At 35.4% G+C, this 25551-nt stretch overlaps 1 protein-coding gene across 5 annotated transcripts in view; it reads right to left on the bottom strand.

Moving 5' to 3' along the window:
• Positions 1-25551, bottom strand: part of SLC4A10 (solute carrier family 4 member 10) — a 369353-nt gene that overhangs the window by 4945 nt on the left and 338857 nt on the right. For all 5 annotated transcript variants that reach the window (XM_058664557.1, XM_058664558.1, XM_058664559.1 and 2 more), the window contains 6 exons: positions 23519-23770; positions 21329-21397; positions 16232-16405; positions 15231-15353; positions 5982-6049; positions 2454-2570 (listed from right to left, as the gene is read on the bottom strand). In XM_058664557.1, coding sequence (XP_058520540.1) covers positions 2454-2570; positions 5982-6049; positions 15231-15353; positions 16232-16405; positions 21329-21397; positions 23519-23770 — 803 coding nt within the window. The remainder of the gene's footprint in view (positions 1-2453; positions 2571-5981; positions 6050-15230; positions 15354-16231; positions 16406-21328; positions 21398-23518; positions 23771-25551) is intronic.

Here is a 25551-nt window from a genome sequence, read left to right as displayed (position 1 = left end):
CTTCAGGTTCTCTGGAACCAATATCCTTTTTGTCAGTTGTCACTGTTATGAGAACAAAAGATATTAACCACAAACCAAGTGATTTATTTTTCACATAAAAAGGTAAGGAAATCTACATTCATGGTCATTCCACAAAAATTTGAACTCCACATCCATAGGAACAAAAGTCGTCCAAAAAAGAAAAACAAATAATTTTATCAAAAGATAAGGAATGATTTATTTGACACTGAACCTGCTTAACACATACTACATTGTGCACTAGTCAATCTAATGTTTAAAGTAATGCAGACATATATTCTTAAAATAACCAGCTTTTTCTGATGAACATCACCTGGCCTTATTATTTACTTTAATGAACATAACATCATAAACCTTTCACTTGCATCAAAGAACACAGAAAGAGTTAGGACTATGGATTCTTATAACAGAGAAGAAAAACATTCAATAACTTGATTGTCTCAGATTACCTACATATTTGCTATACATGAAATTTAATTTTGAATTCATCAACTTGGATTGCATTCATACTTTTCAAAATCAGACAAACTGCATGTTTTTAATGTGAAAGGGTCCACAAGAAGATATTTCTTATGCTTGAACAATTACCCTTCTCACAACTCTGATTGTCTTTTGAGAAAGCTAACGGAACACAGAATTATTCAGAATTATTCTGAAGATGACTACGACAACACAACAGGAGTCTTTGGAAAACAATGCTAAAAAGCTAAAGCAAGTTTGGAATAAAATATTGCTTCTGCTTGAGCTAAGAGAAAAAATACATTAAGGTCTCAAAAGCACTGTTAAAAGAGAACATCCACTAAACATCTTGGAGAGGAACTCTGAGTAACTTATGAGGGTACTTCAAAAAAAGTTCATGGAAAACTGAATTAGTCAGGGGAAGAATATTGTATATTTTTAAATCCATGCATAGGCTTTCCATAATGTGCATTTTCCATTAATTTTTTAAGATCCCTCACATATTACTCTCCTTTGTATTAAGTTTTAGAGAAGAAGAAGGACAAAAGGGTGAGAGAGAGAGAAGTAAACAACCCCCCAGGTCCTAGGGTGGAGACTGCATATTCATTAATTGTCCCATTTACATTGTTTAGTATAGAGAGGACATTGAAGCAGTAGCATGCCATTTTGGGGTGACAAAAAACAGCAACAAGAGATATATTTTCCAAGTCTAATGTAGCCTCTTCGCAATTATGTCTCTCAAAGTTAGATAAAGCTTGCAGGTTTAGATGCACGGTGGTACGTAAATAAACCAGCTTTGCAATTTCTTAATTAAAGGGGAAAAATTCACTTTCCCAGCCTGTACATTTGATGCCATTACTAAATATATGCCAGTGAGATTTGTTGATTTATATATGATGAATTTGTATAGGTTGCAGAGGAAAAAAACGTAGTGAGGTTTTAGATCCATGTAAATCACTGAGTAATTATAGCCACACCACAAAACTCAGTCAGATCCTGGATCTGAGACGAAGTTTCTTGATGCCTTTTGCCTCCCCAAAACTCACACAGAGGACAGAGGCTGCCTAGTTTCTAGAAGACACCATTTAACGTAAGGAAACACAACCAAGGAATAGGTTTGAGGGAGAGGGTCTTACCTTTGGGGAATCAGCTTCTAGAGTGATTAAGAAGGGGAGCTTATGGCAAAAATATAATATGAAAATTAAGTAGAGAAAGTTAATTTTAAGTTATGAAAATAAAGGAACTTAATAATTATAGTAAATACTATTCCAAATCCTCTAATCACTTTCTAATAAAAAGAGAATTTAGCATAACAAGAATTCCTTTTTCTTCAAATCAGCAAACTAAGAAGATTAGATGGCCTGAGTACTTATTTATAAATCCTGGAAGATTCAATTAGAAATTCCATGATGACTCTTGCTATTTGGGACACACGTTTCCCCTTATACACTTAACAGGGATTGGTCATGTTTGTATTCAGAGCAGTAATGACAGACAGAATTTTCAGGGAGCTGAAAGTGTTTGGGTAAGGATATTAGGGAAGATTTCAGGCACTTAGAACAGGGGGCTACAGATACATTAACAGAAAAATCAGCATTGCATGTGCCATGTTGGTTTAAAAAAGGGAAATGAGGCAGTGTGAAATGTGAACAGACATCTAAGGGGAACCTGGGCAGTGGATGAAGAAAGAATATAATACAAACTGCAAAAGAATAGGCCAAAATGAATGCTTAAAAAGACCATGCACTGGGACTCATCTACAGCACCATTTCCCCCACTGTGATAGTTTTGGAATGAAATTTTAATTTGAAAGGATGATATCAGCATTTGTAATAATTATAATTTACACTTTAAAAATAATTTTCTGAAGTATTTTGGATCTAAATTTGATGGAAACCAGTATTATTCATTTTTGATGGATTTAGTCATAAAATGGCTGAAAGGAGCATAAATTCTCATGACTTCAATATTCAAACCTTTTAGAAGGAAAGCTTGACTCCTTATCTTTGGAGTGATCGGCAGTAATCAAAAGGTTCCTCCACAAGGCTGTCTTTGACATTTCGTCAGAAATGTTGATCACAGCTGGATCATCTCTAAACAGAAATTTACCCAAAAATGGAATAGTAATCATTAAAGAATAACTGTAGTCACCCAATGATAAAAAAAAACAAACATAAGACTATATCCTTAAATAGAGTACTTTTTCCCACAATTTTTTGTTGTGGTATAATACACAGAAAATTTATCATTTTAGTGTTTTAAAATGTGTACATAAGCGCTATTAAATACATTTGCAATATGCAGCCACTAGCATCACCAATCTCTGAAACTGCTTTTATCTTATAAAATTGAAAATCCGTATCCATTACACAGTTCCTTTCATGTCCCATTCTCTCAGGCCCTGGCAACCATCATTCTACTAAGTCTCTGAATTTTACAATTCTCAGTGCTTCATATGAGTCATACTGTATTTGTCTTTTTGACTGGCCTATGCATTTAGCATGATATTCTCAAAGTTAATATGTTTTATATTATACATCAGGATTTCCTTCCTTTTAAGACTGGATAATCTTCCTGTGTGTAGGTGTGTGTGTTCACATATGTTTGTGAGCACCGAATGTGTGTGTGCATTTCACATTGTGTGTATTACACATTATTTTTGCAATTAAAATGAAAGTATTGAATGGTTCTCTTTTATAAATTTGTGAAAATTATAAAAAATACTGTAACTGTACAGACACTTATTTGGATTACATTTTCTGAATTCATTTTAAATATAGAATATAACACATGTTCATTACTTGGGCCTTTGTCCCTGACATTTGTGACACTGCAGATCACTTGTCTCCTTTGCTCAAGGATCCTGCTCACTTACAATACATGCTAGAACCTTGTGATAGCTGGTAAGGCTCTGTTCAACCGCACCGCTATCTTTGCCCTGCTGTCACCATGTGGCAGTGGCCTCCTGACTATTCTGGGACCCTGCAAGCTTGTGGCAGCCTCAGGGCCTTTTCCTTGCTCTTCCCTCTGATGGTAACAATCCCTCACACAGTGCATGTCTTCTCCTTCACTGTTCAGATGTCACTTTTCAGACAAGCCACTGCTATTTAAACCCACCATTTCCATCTATTCACAACAAGTTTATTTGTGTTTTGTTACTATTACACTTTTAGCCATCTGAAATACTATATTACGCCACTTACTCATTCCTTCATATTCTCTCTCCCCTGCCTCTATTCATCTGTTATGAGTTTCATAGGAACAAAGATTCATAACCACTTGCTCATTGCTATTTCTTCAAGAACTAAAGAGCTGAATATGTAGCATTCAGTTATCAAATCTTTGTGGGATAAATGATGTATCCTGTGTACTTTTTTGGTATAGGTTTTTCTAAACGGCTGGGGGAACCTGCAATATTGGGCTCATACTATGTCACGTGGTTTTTTGTTCACTTTTAAAAATATCATCAATTATAGAGAACAATCAGGACTCTAAACACACCCCCATGATTAGAAACATAAAGAAATGGCAGCAGCAATAAACCATACACTAAGTAAAAAAAAAAATTTCAGGTGCTAGCACAGGGGTTCAGCAGACTGATTCTCTGTGGTGCTAGCATCCCTTACAGGTAGAGCTTCACTTTTGATCCACACCTCTGTTTATGGTCTGCGAAAGCAGTAGAGGATGATTCAAATCCTTGGGTCCCTGTACCCACGTGGGAGATCTGGAAGAGGTTCTTAGCTCCTAAGTCAGCTCTGGCCATTACCACCATTTCAGGAGTGCATCATCAGGTGGAAGACCTCTCTGTCTCTCCCTTTCTCTCTGTAAAAATGTCCTTTCAAATACAAATGACTAAATCTTTTTTTTCTTTAAGTTTCAGTGAGAACATTGACATCTTCCTATTGTATCCCTGTAGGTAATATACTCAGCTGTGCAAAAGCTATTGTCTTCAGATATCAGAAGCTAAGCTCATATGACCTTCATAATGGTTGTTTACAACTGGGCATCAACTCTTATGGAAACCTTGGGTGTTTTTTAATTCCTGGATCTGGAATGTGTTTTTTAATTCCTCTAATCCCTTCAGCCTTTAGTCTGCCTAGAAAGATATTCAAAAGATGAGATTAACTATCTTCCGTTAAACTGCAATGTGGAAGACACATTTTCATAATATGTGATAGTCTTGTAAGAAGAGTTTAGAATATGCTGAATTACACAAAATTTTTGAAAAGAATGTAATTACTTCGATTGTTTCACCTATCAGTGTACAATTGTGTGTCTCTAGTTTAGAATGCCGAATGCAATTTTTTCTTATTTCTTTTTAATTTAAATGATTTGAGATGGAATATTCTACAAACTGATTTAACTACAATGCTCTTTTGAGAGTAGGCTTCTACAGAATACACTTGAGAATATATTGATTCAAATGAGCAATTAACAGGATTATAAAATTTAAATATTGCAAGACAGAAAACAAAGAAAATGCCTGCTATTCTTACACTCATCTTCAAGTGGTGAAAAACTATTTTTCTAAAACTTCTAGGGGATGGGATTTTAGAAGAATCAAGACCAAGCATATTTTTTCAGCACAATGACAAGTTCTCTCCTCACAGAAAAATCCTTTTCATTTTCTTAATGGCATAGCCTTCATGTGTCCTTACGGATTTTGAAACCATACATTTGTATACAAAATAGTACATAAAATATAATTGGTCAAGAAAGCTATTTAAACTAAACTATACCTAGATAGTGACAGTGAGAGAATTTTTGGCCATATATAAGGGTATTTCAAAAATTTTGTGAGAAATAGAATTAAAATAAGTTTATTTTCATAGAAAATATTTGAAATCCATAATTTTTTCATAATTCTCCTTTCCCATGAGCTCTCTGAAAACATCTCTGTGCATGAATTTCAAAATTTTCACATGCAAATACATTTTAGTTCCACTTTTGAAGTACCTTTGCGGATACAAAGTTATTAGATTGTGACTGAAAGGATTTTGGTTCTTTTGTGTAACTTTGTGCATCAAGACAATCAGTATATTTTTGGAAAGCTGCATCAATATTTCCTAGATTGACTGATATGACTGAATCCTTTGACTCAAGAAATATATGATCTCTTGGAAAGTGCCTTTTTTAAAAGGGAAAATTTCCAGCCACTTACCTGTGAGCAACTGCAGTTCATTCAGGAATGAATTTTAATCTCTCTTTAAATGCTACTTATATAAAAAATAACTTTCAAAATAATAAAACGTGAGCAGCACATTTAGGCTTTAGATGATAGCTCCCAGCTTTATTTCATACTCTCTGGTTCAGCTGCTTTGGTCACACAGGTGGTATTTGCAGAACTTAGCACTGGGGCCTGAGTAATTCAACTCCTAGTCTCAGGTCTACCTATTCCAACCAGCAATATCTAAGAGAATCCACACAGCACGGAATTCCTAAACGCAGTAAACATCAACTTATTCGATCTCTTAAATTGATGCATCTTTAAAAGTACATCTTACTTGTAATGCCCTTCCAGAGGGAGTTGAACTGTGCCCTCATCTTCCATGGCCAGCATACTTTGTTCTTCCTGAAAACATAAATGTAAAATACAAAGACTGAACCTGATGAATCTCCATTTTACATTAAAGAAGAAACACAGATTAATGTTTCATTGCCTCATTAACCCCAGGACCTTCCACTTTGTTTGCGTTTATTAGTTCTAGCACAGGTCCTTTCAAGAAAGCATCAGCTACCAAGCATGTAAGTAATTAATGACAGTCTCATAACACAAAGTAATTTAAATGCTAGCAACAATCTCCTACATGTCACTCAATATAAAACATGGTTAATTTCAAATGGATTTTTAAAAATCATCCTAAATTTTACAAGGACAAATGTATGAGTCAAATCATCAGTTTTGTTGTTACAAAGTTGAAATTACATTCCCAGAATGCTGAGAGGACACTTGAGAAGCAGTCAGAGCGATGGTTCCCAAACTTCAGTTTATTTCTGAATCACACAGTTAGCTTGTTAGAAATGCAGCCACAGAGGTGCTGATTCAGTAGACCTGCAGTAGAGAGGGCCCAACAATTTACATTTCCACTAGATCTCCAGATGATGGCGCCTGTGTTGTTTTGAGAATCACAGTCTAGGAACCAATGCTCTACAAGTCTGGAAAGAGATGGTAGATCATCATCTTCCAGTATCAATCAAAACATCAATGTACCTTAATACAGAAGGAAGTGGAGTAGTTAGAAACCTCTTAGTTATATCTTACGTCTTTCATTTTATGCTTCAAATTTCTCCTTGAGGGTCCGGCGTGGTAGCCTAGAGGCTGAAGTCCTCGTCTTGTACATGCCAGGATCCAATATGGGTGCCAGTGCATGTCCCAGTGGCCCAATTCCCATATAGCTCCCTGTCTGTGGCTTGGGAAAGCAGTCAAGGATGGCCCAAAACCTTGAAACCCAGCACCCATGTAAAAGACCCAGAAGAAGCTCCTGGCTCTTAGCTTCCGATCAGCTCAGTTCTGGCCCTTGCAGCCACTTAGGGAGTGAACCAGCAGACAGAAGTTCTTCCTCTCTGTTTCTTCTCCTCTTTATCTGACTTTACAATTAAAAAAACCAAATCTTTAAAAAAAAATTACTCCTTGAAATGACAATATTGCACCCATATTCAAAGGGGGTATGCTATAGATATCATACTTTGTGTTTGTTAATTTTCTTTTTAATTTAAGAAACAGAAACTGGGGGCATCTGCTCATTCATTCCTCAGACACCTACAGAGGCCAGAAATTAACACAACTGGAGATTCATTAGACCTCCCACGTAGATACCAGGAACCCAATTATCTATGTTATCACCTGCTACCTATCAGGAAATGGCGGGGAAAAAAAATCAAGACCTAAACCCAGCTGTTAAACCCAGGTACTCTGAGGTGGGAATTCACATCTTAACCACTAGGTCAAATGCCTATCCATGTTTAACATTTTAAGCCTTCATTTTTGGAATGAAGATAGTCTTATGGCTACTAAAGTGAAGTGTCTTAATTTAGTTTTCAAATAATGTTATCATCCAATGTTTTCCATGCACTAAAAAAAAAAAAAAGAAAGCTATCTATAGTTCTTACTTAAAACATGTCCCCTCATCTGGGTCAATTGACATTGCTATAGTACTAGGAAATTATTTAGTGTTATTTAAAAGTTATAACTATTGACTCTAAATTCAGTCTCCAGTTTTAAGACATAGAGACATAAGGAACGAGGTGGCCTCCTGCCCTAACAGTAACCGATGAAAAAAAATGGGGATAACCCCACTCATCTTCTTCCTTATTTCAGCAGCTTAGCACAACTAATCTGACCCAAATCAACTTAACCAGCTTAACTTATCTCAGTTGGCCTGAACTCACTTTAGTGCAGTTGCCTAAGCCAGCTGCCAGAGAGGATGGGCATCAACATTACTGGGAGACAAGGTTGTTCCTCAGGTTTCACAGTTCTTAGACCTCTGCCCTTCACTTACACACTCCATAATATTAATATCTCAAGTCACAGTTACTATTATTCAAAGAAACAAAGTGCTGCCTAGTGCTTCTTAGGCTTATCTATGAATATGTAATTCAAGTGGATACAAATCTTTCTCTCTTGGAGTGACTTCCCACCTTGCTGGACGATGTAGGACCCACCCTGTTGGGATTCTGGCTGTGATGCATACAGAATTGATACGTTTAGGCGTCTAGAGGCCAGGGGACTGCATAAACTCTGCTATTTCCCTATCTATCAGATTGCCTCCAGATGCCCTGTGTTATATTTATGCTTCATGGGGCTAATAGGATTTGTCCACTGCATTTCACGGTGTAGAAACTAATTCTTTCTTGGCTGTTCTTCAAGGAAAATTTTTTCTTTCAAGGCCTGTCATATGTATTTTATTACCTGTGTATTAATCCTGTCTCGTTGTCATTTGACAGGACGCTTAGGACGAATTCAAGGTGAGGTGACTATAGCATTGACTTAAAATTACCCATTTAATCATTAAACAGACTTAATTATGTCTTACAAGGAGGTACAAGTTGCACCAGGGCTAGTCATAATTATGAATTACAATTCAAACACCTATTAATTTATCTACATATTGCAGAGAGTCCCTGGCTATAGCATATGTGTCCTTTCAGATATAGAAGGTTACTTTTTTCAGTAGGAGATTAGCTTAACATACATGGAGGGCCAAAAAGAGAAGGCATTTAGCACTGATGTCTAATGTTGTATAAGTCAGATTAGGATACAAGCAATATGCGGTTCTTTACTTGACTGGCCATTGAAAGAATAAACCTAGTCTATAATATCTTTTCTGGGAATTTAGAACAAAATGTCAAGAAGCTAGCTAGAAAGGTGTAATGAAAACTCCAGAGAAGCTGAAGACAAAATCGTTGACATCAGGGCTTAGGTTACCCAGCAGCAGAAAATGAGGTCTCAAGATTCAATCAAATAGCAAAATAAAATAAGATGAAAAAAATTTTAAATGGATTGAATCTTTGTGAACAATTCTGTTTTTCTTTAGATGACTTTCCACTTTTCTCTCAAATTGCTTTCAATAATTATTTTGCACTCTGTGGCTTGTTAGCATGCGTGGGCTTTATACTAGTCATAATTCTATCCAAACAAAAACTCATCACCTCTAAAGATAGCTTTTCCAACCATGCTTATCTGAAGAGAAGCGTGGCAGAGCAGCCGCTGCCTGAAGTGCCAGAAGGAAGCTGGGTGGGCTCTGGAGCGGGGATGAAGGGCCGGCTGCATCCCAGGCAGCACTGTGAGGAAGCCAAAAAGTGAGAATTCCTGGGGGTGGGGGCAATCAAATGAGGCACTAGCCATCATGACAATTACAACCTATGCTGTCCCAATCACAGGAGAGAGAGAATGAGAATAAAGCAACAAAGCCAACCGGCTGTCCACCACGAAAGTATTCTAAAATGAGTTCCTATTTAATCTTTCGCTTACACAGCATCCATCAAAAGTACACTGAGTTCTACAGTATGGTGAATAGGTCAAAGTGATGATGAACAATTTACCCAAAAATATTTGAGGGTTTTTCAATTGATAGAAATGTTTATACTGCGACCATTGACACTTTTTAATTAAAATCAAATATTTTCCACATACAAAGAAAGTACAGGACATTTTTAGTGCTATATCCAATAAAGAGCAAGACAACTGAGGTTTAGAAAACTGAATCTGGGCCCAGCGGCGTGGCCTAGCGGCTAAAGTCCTCGCCTTGAAAGCCCCGGGATCCCATATGGGCATAGGTTCTAATCCCGGCAGCCCCACTTCCCATCCAGCTCCCTGCTTGTGGCCTGGGAAAGCAGTCGAGGACGGCCCAAGGCTTTGGGACCCTGCACCCGTGTGGGAGACCCGGAAGAGGCTCCAGGTTCCCAGCATCAGACTGGCGCGTACCGGCCCGTTGTGGCTCACTTGGGGAGTGAAACATCGGATGGAAGATCTTCCTGTCTGTCTCTCCTCCTCTCTGTATATCCGGCTTTCCAATAATAATAAAATCTTTTTAAAAAAAAAGAAAACTGAATCTATTTAAAAGCGTCTAAACAGTTACTGAATATGTGCTAAACACATGGTGAACTAGGAGAACAATCTAAGAGCTATTAATTAATCTATTGAACTAGTATGTATTAAGCACTATCTATGTGGAATTCTGATATACACTGATAAAACAAACAAAAGTGCAGCTGTATACCCTGTTCTCTGAGGATGTGAGAAATCATGATGAAATGCAAAAGAGCAGAAGTTGCAGAGAGGAAGACATTCTGGCTGGAAAGAAACAGGCAGATCAAGCACGGAAGGTAGGCATAGATACATTAGCATGACAGTGAACTACTGGCATGGTTACAGCCAAGCATGTATAAAGTAGAAGTGGAGAACACAACTGATCAAATTCTGGTGTGTTTTAATAAATAAGGTGTTACATTTAAATTACATCGTGAACCTGAGTTGCACGTCTATTTTGTGATAGTGTCAACATCATAACTCACATATGAATTTATAAATAACTGAAAAAATCATGTATTTGGGGAGGGTGTATTTCTTATTATTTATAATATAGAAGAGCCAATACATGAAAATTGAAAAAGAGAAACTGGAGGTGGAGCACAGAGGAGCAATGTGAAATCAATGTAAACAACACAGTATGATTTCATCAGAATGTTTGACTCAATATCTTTGAGTAATATAAAAAATATTCTAAATACAAAAATTTTTATGGGATAGCTTGTATAAAGGATATTGTATTCTGGAGATTCAAATTTTATGGTTTTAGGGAAGAACTTCCTTAAACTTCAACATGCATCATAGCCGCTTGGCAGTCCTACCCTCAGAGTTTTGAGTCAATAGATCTGCAGCAGGGTCCAAGAATTTACATTCTAATAGTTTCCAGGTGTTGGTTGCCTGAAGATCTAGAACCATGCTTTGAAAAAAAAATCACTACTTGAGGAGAAAGAAGCTTGCATCACAGCAGGATTCAGTTAAATTACATTTGTTTGTGTAACAATCCCAAATCCACAAGCAATTGTGTTCCATGTTTGCAGTAAGATAGTCTCTGTAATTTAAGTGCACTTCTTTTCAGATTGCTTTTATAATTTCTTGGACCTTGCTGTGATTCGGCTTTATGCGGATCGCAAGACCGCACTTGTTCTCTTTCTGTTTTCTCCTATGGTGTCGATGTTAGAATGAATCCTCAGGAAACAAGGAGTATCAACATCACAGAGCTGAATTTCTAGGATTGGTCTAACATTAACCCCCTTGTCCCCTGCTCAAGAGCAAACATTCTGCCGAGGTTTTCTGATTTTGAAAGTAGTCCTTTTGTCAAATGTGTACAATGTCCCAGAGAATATTTAAGTGAGAAGAAAGGCATGTTGGTACTCTGAGCACATTTGGACATCCAGAATTTGATTCTGCAGTCTTCCCTTTACACAGAGCAATGTGCAAAATGTCAGGGTTCCAATATTCATTTCTACCCTGATTATAATCCTTTCTTTCTAAAAACTGAAGCATATGCATATGCATATGCATGAAGTACATGAAAATTTGGAACAGAAGCTCTGCGACCTTGGACTGGCCTGTGTAGCTATTTATTCTGCTTAACTCATTATTGAATTTTAAGGTCAAATGAATGTTTTCTCAGTGCCATAAGACCAGAAATGGGCTACTGATAGGAAAACCCTGGAGAATAAAGGGACAAGCTTGTAACCATCATCAAAGGGACAAAAGGTGAGCTCACTTTGAATTCATGTCTCAGAGAGCTGAGACATTACTGCTATTTACCATCTTGCCAGATCATGTTCAAAGTGACTCAATTAATTTGAGTAATTGCACAAATGCGACATTTCCGGAAAATTTGTCTGTTCACTGCCTTAGTACACGATCACCTGGAAGACCAGGCCTTCATCTAAGACACCACAACCAGAGGAGCCCGTCTCTCAGTGGAGTCCCCCAAGCCTCAGGACAATAAGACACTGAGACGTGGACATCCAACTTTCAATCAGGGGGTTAAGATTTAGTGTAATCTTTCCTAAATCTCTTTCACTCTTTTAATACTAATTCCAAACTAAAAGTTAACACCTTTAAAATTTTCATTTTTTTCCCAGTTTGATAGAGAATTATTCATTGCTGTATTAGTCAAAACATATTCTAATATTTAATTATGGATTATTTCTTGACTATGTTAATGGATTTCTTATTTCTTTCTGTGTACTAAGGCTCACATGAAAGTTTCTCATATTAATTTATTTGAGATTCAAAGAATATATTTACCAGACTGGTGAATATACTGCAAGACATTTTTTTCATACTTGGATCTGAAGCATTAAGTTCTGAAAGTGCCCTAGTAAATCTTTAGTTTGTATACTTTCAGAAATTAAGAGTTCTGAGAAATGAGGCAATAGTTACTTACAAAATATATACCATCACAATCAGAAAACAGTAAATATTCATTGAACTTGAGTGAGATAAAGTATAAGGCAAGTTGGAAGCTCATTCTACAGGCCTTTCCCGTAGGAGATGATTAACTTATGGCACATATACATTTAAGTGACATATATATGCATTTATCTGAGAGAGCCTTTGAACAACAAGAACAAAAAGTATAATCAACTTAAAATTCCCATCAAACTTTTTCTCTATTTCATAGACAAATGAAAGGACAATCTTGGTTTTTTTCTCTGAATTTCAATATAAAATATTAAACATAGTAGATTATACATCATCTTTCATTTTGTCATAGAAGAAACAGAATGTTTTATATAATTAGTAAGGCTTAAGAAAAATCCCATGGAAATGATAATTATGTGCTAGCCTATTTCACCAGAATCATTATTAATATAAGGATAACTTAGTCTAGTATCCAGATTATTTAACTATAATTTGTGCCAAATTTATTATATTTTTCTTGAAGAGTATGTATGGATAACAGCAAATGACGACTAGGATCTTAAAATAATAAACACTACAAAACTTTCTAGTCAAAATATTAGTTTTTAAATCTTTAATATTTAAGTAAGAGTATTATATGTCAAAAACAAAAAATAAAAGTTAATTTTATAATATACTGTTTTAAGGTTACATTAATATTTCCAGGATTATAACCTGAATACTACATATACATTGTATACCATTTGAGGAAATTTAAATATTCATGTAAGATTCAGATACATCATCTTCATAATCAGTTTCTACATATGGAATTGCATTGTCCATCATGGGACTTAATGGAAAAGTCCAGACATTTCCATTCACATATTATGTAGCCATATTAGTAGATAGAGAAAAGTTAGATTTTGTGACCTAATTGGCCTCATTGAATGAACAAAACCTAAGATCTCTGAAAGTGTGGCCAATGAATTCTCAAAAGGTCAGAGAGAAAGATTTCCAATGTTAAAGAAAATTTTCTAAAGATAGGAAACTGAGGGCCTGGAATGATAGTTCAGTAGCTAAATCCTTGCCTTGAAAGTGCCAGGATCCCAGATGGGTACCAGTTTGTGTCCCTGCTGCTCCACTTCCCACCCAGACCCCTGTTTGTGGCCTGGAAAAGCAGTAGAGGATAGCCCAAAGTCTTAAGATCCTGCACCTATGTGAGAGACTTGCAAGAAGCTTCTGGCTCCTGGCTTCAGATTGGCTCAGCTCTGGCCATTGCAGCTACTTGGGGACTGAACCACCGGATGGAAGATCTTTCTCTCTGTCTCTCCTTCTCTGTGTATCTCTATAAATCTGTCTTTCCAATATAAATAAATAGGTAAATAAATAAATCTTAAAAAAATTAGGAAACTGAATACAATAGCAGCTAAAATAGAATAACACACAACTCCCATCAAATACTTTCTTCCAATATCATTGCTATGCACATAAGTTTATTTTAAGGTTTTGCAATCATTCTGCTAAGTGTTCTATATATCCCTTCTTTTCATTTATCATACTCTGTAGCTTTTACACACTTCAGACTGTGTGATTAAATAGCCTTCAAAATAGATTCCAGGTTATATACAAATCTTATATATAAAGATTATATTATAACTATAAAAGTTATAACAAATTGTTTTAACATATTAAACAAAAGATAAATCAGCAGTCTATGAAAGTAATAACGTCCCAATCGCTCCTACAATATTCACTCAATTTTTTGCAGTTTTAATTTTTTCTATTAATTTTCCATGAAACAGTTTTGTAGGCATAATGATTCCCTTATCCACCTCTTCTTCCTCTTTCCCTATTCCCCCTCTTCTATTTCCCCCATTTTATTATAATAGTATAGTCTTTCAGCAATAGTCACAAGTCCAACAATCTGCTATTTAGGTGTATCATGGCATTATAGGTATAGGCAATGGTAGAAAATCTAGTACCATCTTGCCTGGTATATTTAACATTTTCATTGGGAGTCATCCTTCTACTTGGGAGTAGAGATGCATACTTCAACGCATCTTCACTTCCTAGTAGCCAGTCTCCATAATATAGTTCATCTATGAGAACTTATGTGTATACATGTTTACCTAACATTTTCTTCCTTTTCGGCAATTCATCTGTTTCAATAATAACTATGTATTCTGTAGAATCTTTTTTATTATAACATTGTTCCCCGGGGCTCACACAATGGCACAACTGGCTAATCCTCCACCTGTAAGCACCAGCATCTCATATGGGCACCAGTTTATGTCCTGGCTGCTCAACTTCCCATCCAGCAGCTTGCTTATTCTGCCAGATAAAGCAGAAGAGTATGGCCCAAATACTTGGGACCTACATTCATATAGGAGACCTGGAAGAGGCTCCTGTTTCCTGGTTTCAGATCAGCTCAGTTCTAGCAACTGCCATTTAGGGAGTAACCAGCTGATGGAAGATCTTCTCTCTGTCTCTCCTCTGTAAACTTGCGTTTCCAACAAAAATAAACAAATATATTTTTTTAAAACAGTTCCTGTAAAGATACTAGTAGAGATAATGTCTCTTGTTTCTTCTCATTTATTCAACCAAAAAGCAATCACTGCATAATGTAATTTGGAAATAGTTAAGCATCAGCAACTTTCATCTAAACAGAAGGGAGAAACTGGAAAAGTAAAGTTTATAAGTCAAACAGTAGTTATGTTTCAGGTATTTGTTTACCTATTATATGCCCCCTTCAAGTAAGAGCTAAATCTTCATGATTTGATACCCAGCTGTGGTTGTGAGCAATCACTATCCAGAGGTACTATACACAATAATTTAGTAAGATATTGATTTCACACTGACTTACTTCTTTTTCAGCATCTTCCAGTTTCTTTTTCTTACTTTCGGGCATTAAGTCATCCAACCAGCTGAGCTCCCGTTTGGTGAACAAGAAGTCCATTAGCTTTCTTACAAATACCAGGGCTAACACCTGAAAGAAATTTACACATTTTTAAAGGAAAAAAAAAAATTGAAATCAGAGAAAGACAGACTTTCTCACTTGTTTTGTTGGAAATAAGATAGCTTGGACTTCAAATTAAAGTAAAATCTGAAGATTGATGGGTGTGAAACATTGCACATCTTTTGTTTCCTTCTTTTCCTTCTCCTACCACACCCCTAGAATAATGGCTATAATTTTTACTCAATATGCTGCTCATTTAAAAAACGTATTATGGCTTCCTAGATGTAGACTGTCTTAAATTGCCTAGATGTAAATTGCAACAGGGCATGGAGAACTATCACGTTCCATTAAACTTTCAAGAGCATTAGTGTTTTCCTCATCCTGCATTTGGTCTGTAAAAAATAAACTGGTAATTTTTCATTACACAAGCAAAAAAATATTTTAAAATGACTTGATTGTGTTTCCTAAAAGACATGTAGTTACTAGTTCACATTATAGTAAATGCAGAAAGCTCTAAGCCATGCTAGTAATTTTTAAAATTATTTCCGGTTGTTCAATTTCACTGTAGTTTCTAAAGAATTTGAAACCAAATAAAATTTCATTAAAAACTTTATCTTTTCAGATTAATAGTAAACCTTCACTGCTAAACATTAAAAGGTTATATTTTTCTATCCAACTTCAATTAGTTAAGCTACTATAAACATTAATAGTGATGGAGACAAAATTAAAGTGAATTCATGAAAATCACAATAGTCTTCCTGAAATCCTATTGTAGTTATGATTATAGTATCAATGTTTACACTTGGTTCAATAATTATCCAAAATCACCCTATTGTCCTTTTTGGTTCATGTGCTTCCAGACACCAGAAAACCTGTGCAGAAGAAAAAGGGTGACAAAAGTTTCATACCATCATGGGGAAGACAATAGCAGCTCTTGAAACTTTTATTATCCATAAAAGGCCAAGGCAGCTCATCTGAATAACTGTGAAGAGATGGACTTTTCGAAGTGGCACGTGCCTTAGATATATAAAATCTGGTTGATGTTTTGCAGGCATCCAGAAGAGCTTTATTCTATCAAAGAGCTAAAACATTAAACAGACTAAATTGCTTTTTAGAAGTAAGACAACAATAAAAGTAGAATAAGCAGAGATTGATTAATGTACCATGTATCTGACCCTAAAAAAAAGACAGGATTTTGAATATTTTCACTATAAATAAATGTTAAGTAATTGATAGGTTAAACATATATACTCTGAATGTGACACAATGTACACACATAACACAATATTATATAGTACCCCAAAATATTCATACATGTTGTGTCTATTAAGTGTTTTAAAGCTATCTGCTCGCCAAGGTGCAGGAAGAGTAGAAGCTTAATATGGTCCAAAACTTTAAGTTTCACTTGACATATCTGGATTACATTAAAGTAGATAATTTGGCATTAAGATGAGGTTTTTTTATGCTTATACTGTGAAATATTAACATTTCAGTTTTATTCATACCCCACATTTATGGAGACAGGTTATGGTTTGGAAGCATTTAAGAAAAATAAAGGCAAAGTTAAATATTGCTAACTTGGACAGGCAAAATTAATACTCTCCTCATTTTCACTGTGAAATCACAATCTTCTCCTTTTTTCTGTTCCTCAGTTACCAGGCTTCTAGAACTCCAATGTTCTGTCCTCTTCCCTCCTGGATTAGTTTATCTATTCATGGGGATTTTTATTTTCACACAGCTGCTAATTACTCCCACATCTTACTCTCTGCTCCTGTGTTACAAACCAGCACATAGCTGTGAGTAGGATGCCTTGACCTCTATATTTTGGTTTTGTCTTACAATCTTGCCACTTTAATTCCCAGTAAAAGTTTTGATGTCATCTTTACAAACACAAATGTCTCTACTATAATGATTTAACCTAGATTATTTGCTAGTAAAGTGCTTTCCAAAGCAAACTTTGTTAATTTCATTTAGTTTCTTACTGTCAAACTATATATTTTTCAAATTATTAAAATGATTTACATTTGATCAACATCAATTCTCAGTTCAATGTAAATTGCCTTTTCAATTTTTCCATAATGATAGTATCTCCACTTTTGGACTATATCAGACTGTTGCTATATTTCTGAGGCTGTTATTATCAAGCAAACCAAAATTTCCCATATCAAATTTTATAAATTAAATCTTTACAAGAATCTTTAATTTTCAGCTACATTTCACTTAATAACCAACTAAGCAAGTTGACTTTATTTCATTCAAATCATTTTATTTTTCCTCGGGCTAATTTTTGTGGTTTTGCTATTTCCCACAAGAGATGTTATTTAGGCAATAATGGTTTCAAATACAGTTAGGCATTTGCAAAAGACCTATATTATATTTTATTTTTTAGCTCACCTTTTAGGAAACTAAGCATTTCCTATTAGGTATTCAAAAAGTACTATAACATGCAAAAGGACAGATGTCCACAGATTCTACATGATGAGTAAAAATGTTCTTGCTTTACCAAAACCCACCTGAATAAATCACACAAGTCCTAAATTCAACATAACTAAGGTCCTTCCTTATGTGAACTCTTTCATGGTATGACCTGGCCCTTCTTTTTTACCATAATCATATTACATTAATTCATCCACTGCCCATTCATTTAATCATATTCATTTGTAGCTGCCCAACACAATTATTAACACCTTCCACACAGACAACTATGTATTGAATTCAACCCTGCCTTACATTTTTCTATAAAATTCATTCACAGGTCATTAGGACTTTTTATATTTCTAGTTTCTATTACCTCTTAAAATACAAAGTCATTAAAGAAACAAATAAAATGTGGTGAATGGTGAAGATGGAAACAGAAAGGAAATAAAATTAAATCCTATATTCTATAATTGGATATATCTGTTTCTGTAAAACCAATTTCCTAGGCACCATTTCTCTCTTTGTGAAGCTGTTATTGCATAAGTGTACTTCAGTGTGTGGGTGCTTCAATTGTTATTGTTTAAATGGCACATTTGCTTTACTTGGATTCCTGAAGTGTTGGACTGCATGTCGATGTGGTCATACATCCGAATAAAGAAACAGCATTCATGAGAACACAGAGATCTATTTTTTCTGCCATGGTTCTTAGTGAGAAACCTGGATAAGGCTTTTAATATTGCCCAGCAGACAAGTAACACATCCCTCCAACATACAGGGTAATAATGTAACATGCTCCTGAAATTACTGATATTTAGCACTTGTTTAAGTAAATAAACCCTGAGTCTTGCATTAGATCATCATTTCCTAACATCTATATCACACTTGCATATCCAATTAACTATAATATCAAATATTTTCAATTTCCTGCCTGAGCTTGTAGGCTCAAAAAAATTCACTAATCTGTTTTTAAGCATGAGATCATTTGTTGATATGTGATCCAGCATGCTGTTTTATTTGTGTGTTTACTTTATGGACCTTTATAATACTTTCAATGTTCATTGGAAAGATTCACACCCCAAATAAGTACAAAACTTGACATTCTTGTTTAATTCTAAGACTTGTGAGTTTAAAATCATGTGAGTAGAATTGGGAGGGGCAGGGGAAATCTGTAGAAACCTATCAAGATGATTCCATTTTGCTTTTCTTAAACTTCTGCTGCTGTATTTATGTGAGCCTGGGGCCTAATAATAAATAACTTTCATTCCCAGATGAAAGTAGTCCTTGCCAAACTTTTGCCAAAAAAGCAGCCAAACAAATAAATAAAACCTCTTTAGTACTCTTCCCTGTTTGCCTTATCCAAATCAATTTTATCAAAATACACTTACTATGTGAAACTTCAAATTGGCAAATTAATTGTAACTTGGGTAAAATCCCAACACATAATACTTGTCAGCCATCTCTCTGTCCCAAGTTGATTCTACCCAAGGTCAGGATCTATCTACTTTGAATGTTCAGTGATGCTACGATATCTCATATTGAGATTTAGTTCAGTTCCAACTCGCCTAAGGCCTAGGCTGCTGCTTCTCTCAAAGCTGCATGCTGATCAATTATTCTTTCAGACATGAAGCTCCTGGAACAGCGACAAGTCTAATTGTGTCAAAGAAAAAAGTGAAATTTTATTTTCCTTTTAATTGACAAAAAACTATACTTTACAAAAAAATCCTCCTATGTAGTCTCTTGGAGAAAATCAAAGTGTTTTGGCTACATAATAATGTTCAGCTACAAAGCAAGATTATTTCAAGAGAAATTTAAATAGAAATCCATGTTAGTTTTGTGGCGCTGATATAATAAATTACCGCCGCTGGTGATTTAAAATGATTAAAAAAAAAAAAGGATTCCCTCACAGTTGTGAAGGCAAGCATAGAAATCAACATGTTTCCAAAACTACGCCTACTCCAAAGAGCCACGAGAGAAAAATCCTGCCTGATGCAGCTCCTGACATCCTTGGCTGTGGCAGAGGAACTCCAATCTTTCCTTGTATTCACTTGGGATCTTCCATAGGACCCTCGGTGCCCTCTTCTTTTGAGGATTCCAGTCATTAGACACAGGGGCCACCCGTAGTCCGAGTGATCTCACGGTGTGAAAGTATCTAATTTGTTCTACAGAGCCCCTGTTTCCTGATAAGGTCACATTCTGAGATTCCAGATGCATACGAATTTCAAGGACCTATCATTCAACCCATAGTAGAATCATTTCAAAAATATTAAGAATTTTCCAACAACCTCTATAAAAGTGTAAAGTACACTGATAATGATTTTCAAATACAGTCACAAAATCTTAGATACTGTTCTATCCAAATGTGGAGTGTAATTTCCTTCCTTTAGTATACTAACTGATTTTGATAGTGACTCAATTTTACCAAATAGAAAAAAAGTGTAAGTAACCATATATAATTCTGTGATTGAAAAAGAAAAGCACTTGCTAATTAATCTCCTCTCTGAGGATATAACATCAGTTCTAGTATCCTATAAAGAGGCCTAGAGGCAAAAACCTGAGGTCTTCTACTAACAAGTAGAAAGAGACTGTTACCTCTTGGCCACAGCTGTAGGATAAGCCAGCTAGTAAATACATCTTCCAACCCTATGAAGCCTTCAGATGACTGTAGCCCTGTCTCCATCTCAACACCAAAAACATGAGATAACCAGACCCAAAACCATTTGGTTAACTGGTCCCAAAATTAACTGTGTAGTAATAAGGTGTACTATTTTAAGCTACTAAAATGTAGAGCGATTTTTATGTAGCAATAGAAAACTAATATAGCACATAAATATTTAGTTAGCCAACACTTCAGGTTTCCCTATATTTGAAGCTGCTTTATATTTCAAATTTAAAATTTACCCCGTGCCTTAATTATCAGTTTAGTTTAAAAGATAATTTTATAAATACAATTGCAACAATAACTGAAAACAAACAAAAAATTAACACCACCTGGGATCTCACTTTTTAAAAATCAGGTTGTTTTTATATCACCACCGCTTTTTTTTTTAATTCAAACTCATGGCTTTCTAAATCTATAGCAGGAACTCTCTCACTTTGTATTATATCATAAACATTTGTATTATGTTACTTTTGTATTATAATTTCCAATTTTCAGTGAATATAGCTCAGATTACATAATTCTTTTACTATGGTTGTGTCATTGAGTTGTTTCCAATATTTTGGAATATATATTAGCATGAAAATATTTTTGATAAAGTTGTTTTGTTCTCAATGGATAAATGTCATAAATGTGATTAAAATGTCAATTACTATAAATATCTGGATATCTTAACATGTACTGCTATTAGTATTATAGAAGGTCTACAAAATCTAAATTTCTTATAGGTATAGGTAATAAAAGTACCCTAGATTATTCACATTAGATAAGTGGGGTTTTTTTATGACCCTGACAAGCTTAAAGAAATTTAATTGCAGCAGAAAAGTTGTTCCTCGGCTTTTGTAATTTTCTTAGTTGTCACATGATTTAGCATCAGTAGACTTCAAGATGAGTCATCACAGATGTGCCTACAGAGCCATAAGTGATTTACCTGAATTCCCTTCAGAGACGAAGCACCCATATAAAGAAATACACCATATAGCACTGGCATGGGAATAAACTGTAAAAGAACAATTAGAGAAAAGACAAATTATTTTCAAGTATAATGTGGCTGTGTGACTTTATTGCTTTATCAAAGGGGAGAAAAAAAAAGGGAAAAAATGCAGTTTGGAAGCAGTATAGGGCAGAATCAGAAGACAAGGGTTCAAAGGCTGCTTCTAGGATACATTAGTTCTATAACCTATTAGGTCACTTGGGTTTGGTTAAGTTTAATGAAGTACCTTAGTTTCTTCATTTCTAAAAAGAGACAATACAATGGTTGTCAAAATACCATATGATACAAACAAAAACATAAAATTACTTGAAAAAGACAATTTAAATTTTGTTTCACAATAGTAACATATTTGGATTCCAAAAGGACAAATACTATATGTTGTCTCTGATATCAGGCAACCTTCATGCAAAATATAAGATCAATAGCCATTTTTATACTCTATTTGCTGCGTCTTGCGGATTTTGATATTTTGTTTTTATTTTCATTCTTCAAAATAATTTCTTTTCTCTTAAATTCTTCACTGACTCATAATTCATACAATAACAGTAACATAATTTTCACCAAAAATATTTTTTTGTTTTCTTCCTCATTTCTTCAGTGACACTTTGGTCATTGAGTAGCATGTTACTTAACTTCATGGCATTGTAAATTTTCTGCTTTTCTTCCTGTTGTTGATTTTGTTTTATGGCTTTCATTTAAGGAAACGTACAGTAACTGGGTAATAGAGACTATCATATCCAGATGTGAGGATACAATGCACTATGCATCTCTATTTCCAAATCAAAGATAGACTCCCAATGAAACTGCAAAATATCTCTTGATAATAGGATGCTTGATGGTCTGTCACTGTGCATACCCACAATGTCAGGATGCACTTAAATAGCAGAATAATGGATTTAAGGGTATGAAGGATTACATTATTGTAATAATATAATATAATAATATAATATGGGAGAAACCAGTGGCAGGAGAGGGGGTTAGTGGATGTGGTAAGGGAAATCCCAGTACCTAGAGAAATGTATCATAAAATTTAAATAAATGCAGGGGAAAAAAGGTCAATAAGGAGTGGGCTTTGTGACTAGTGGCTGTCTGCAAAGCTGGCATCCTAAAAGGATGCCAGTTGAATCCTGCCTGCCTCATTTTTTAATCCATTTCCCTATGGATTGCTTGAAAAGGCCGTGGAAAATGCCCACGAGTTTAGGACCCTACCACCCACATGGTAGGTCCTGGATACTGGCTTCTGCAGCCATCTGCAGAGTGAACCAGAGGATGAAAGGCTGTCTCTCTCACTCATTCACTCTCCTTTCCTCCTTTCTCAGTATCTCAGACTTGCAAAATAAATACTCTAATATTTGAAAAGAAAAGCTAACATTTAGTTATTTTTGTCATTACAACAGATATTTGTAAATATGTGGATTTTCAAATCTTCAGACCAATCTATTAGAAAAATAATTATATAACATAGAAATTAATTCTTACTGTGTATCAATAAATAAGTACATGTAAGTTTGTATAAATTTTCAAACAATTTAACTAGAGATTTTGTAGTGTGTGCAACTGAAATGAGTTGTAATTTATAATGCAGTTAACCCACTGTAGGAGTAGTTGCCAAAATTACATGACAAAATACTATTTCCTTCAAACTGGATTCAATTATTTCAAACATGGAAAAACTTAGCATATCCAATGATAATGTCCATGCAATGTATTATGTAATATTTAAAAAGCAAATTTACACATGGAACCATGACCACTACCATGCGCACTTCTGCACCTCCTTCTTATGTTAGGCAGCTTTAATTACTCATGTGTCTTCCACTGACAAGAAAAGAGAAAACTGTTACCTTGTGTAATGACCTGTAGAGAATTCAGGTCACAAATCAGTCAAAAACAATGGATGACTATTTTTCCATAGTTTGATCATTTAAAAACCTTCATAATAAGTTATACTCTAATAACTAAGTTGTTATGAATTTAAGTATTCCAAAGCAAGGGACACAAGTTTTCTCTCTTATGCTAGTAAGAGCGATATAAACATGGCAAATAAATTAATCACCTTCATCTCATGTTGTACAATTGTTTTCAAATGTAAAGCTATCTGAAACACACAGCAGTAAATTTCATTACCTTCAGTATGCTAGTCATAAAGACCGACGAACCCATAAGTATAAAAATCATGAGCCCAGTAACCCTTTGTTCCCGAATGCCGAGGAATTTAGGTTGTTCTCCTGGAGCTGAGCATTCTGATTCCAGTTTCAGGCTGTTGACATGAGTGATGGAGAGGACGGTGGCAGCCACAAACCATGGTAGGCCCATGATGGAGCACACCCCGAGCATGATGGCCACCATCAACAGGTCCAGGTGGTACCCACAACCTTTCTGTTGCAAAAAGAAAGATTGCAAAGGAACTATATCAGCAACAAAAATGAGGATGACCTGGTTGAGAACAGAAACCACTTCCTGACAATGGCCAAGAAGCCCTTCCTATTACATCTTATGCAGAGAATGTCCACTTAAACACTTATTCTCCAATTGTCCTCTTTTGTCTTAATGGGTGGCTTTCATTTGGAAGAATAACATTGTTGCTCCTAAAACTCCTGGTATATCCTATCTTTTATCTCATTATAGTGCCATTTTGCTCTCAATTGTTTCCATTTTAGCCTCTCAGTAAGATGATAGCTTGTGTATTTTCTATCTCCTCTATACTTCTGCTGCATGACCACTGATCTCTCAGATTGCAAATTTAAGTGCTTCCTAAGACCAGGCAGTAAATGCAACTGTGGAAAGCAGGTGCAGTGAAGTCAGTGGAGACTGCTTCCCTGTGTCAGAGGAGGGCTCCGTGAGGACAGAAATGAAGGAAAGGAAGGAGAGCCATGACTTCCAATTACCATGCCACAGAAAAATGGAAAGTATAAGATTCAGAGGTAGCATTAAGCTTTGCCAATTTTACATTCTAATTTGCATTTTTAATTTTTAATGACTATATCTTGAGAGGCAGTATGATAAACTGGCTAAGGATTACAGGTTCTGGAGACATTTCTGTGATCCAATGTTAGCTTGACCAAGAATGTTAGACAAAGTGTTAGGCAAATTTGTGCCTCTTTTTCCTTATCCAAAAAGTGATTGTAAAGATACTATAAGAAACATTTTTGGGTTGCTGTGAGAGTTAATTGGTTAATTTTATAAATCAATTAGAATAATATCTGCTCTATAGTAAGCACACAATAAGCATTAGGTACTATTACATTCTCGGGGTTGAAAAACACACATCTCTTGTACTCATTTTGTTTCAAGGCTTCTCAATCAAGATGCTTCTTTTAGAATTGCTGTTTATTATTTTCATTTCATTTGAAAGATAAAGAGATGGAGACAGAAAGAGTTCTCCATCTGCTGATTCATTTCCCAAATGCCTGTAACTGCCAGGAATCCACAACTGAATCTGGGTCTCTGAGGTTGCTTGAGTTATCACCTGCTACCTCCCAGGATATGCATCATCAAGAAGCTGGAATTGGAAGCAGAGCTGGGATTCAAAGTTGGGCAATCTGATATGGTATGTAGGTATCCTAAGAAGTGTCTTAATTGCCATGCCAAATGCCTACTTGAAACTATAGCTTTCTCAAGGGCAGATAGTTCATCACATTTCTCAGTATTTCCCATAGTTGGTAGCATAATTGTTGGCATGTAAGCAATAAATAAAAACTAAATATTGTCTTATTTAAAGAAAACTAAACATTACTGAATCTCTTGAAATTAAATAAGACACAAAACTTTACAACAAACAAAACATGTATTTACATGTTACTGTACTCATGAGCAGAAATTACTAATTCTGTTAGAAATTTTATCATTTAGAGAGTTTTTCCAAGCTACAGATATTGTATAGCTAATGGGAAAACACAGGGCTGGCATGACAGTTCAATTGACTCATTCCCCATCTGCAAGCACTACAATCCCATACAGGAACCGGTTCATGTTCTGACTGCTCCACAACCAAACCAGTTCTCTGATTATGTCATAGCAAAGCAGCTGAGGATGGCCCAAAGACTTAGGACCCTGCACCTGCATGGGAGACCCAGAAGATGCTCCTGGCTTCAGATCAGCTCAGCTGTCGTTATTTTGAGACTGATCCAACAGGTGGAAGACTTTTCTCTCTGTCTCTC

Source organism: Ochotona princeps, chromosome 5, assembly GCF_030435755.1.
Source record: "Ochotona princeps isolate mOchPri1 chromosome 5, mOchPri1.hap1, whole genome shotgun sequence".
In the NCBI taxonomy this organism is placed as follows: domain Eukaryota; kingdom Metazoa; phylum Chordata; class Mammalia; order Lagomorpha; family Ochotonidae; genus Ochotona; species Ochotona princeps.
This window is presented reverse-complemented; position numbering and strand designations above follow the sequence as displayed.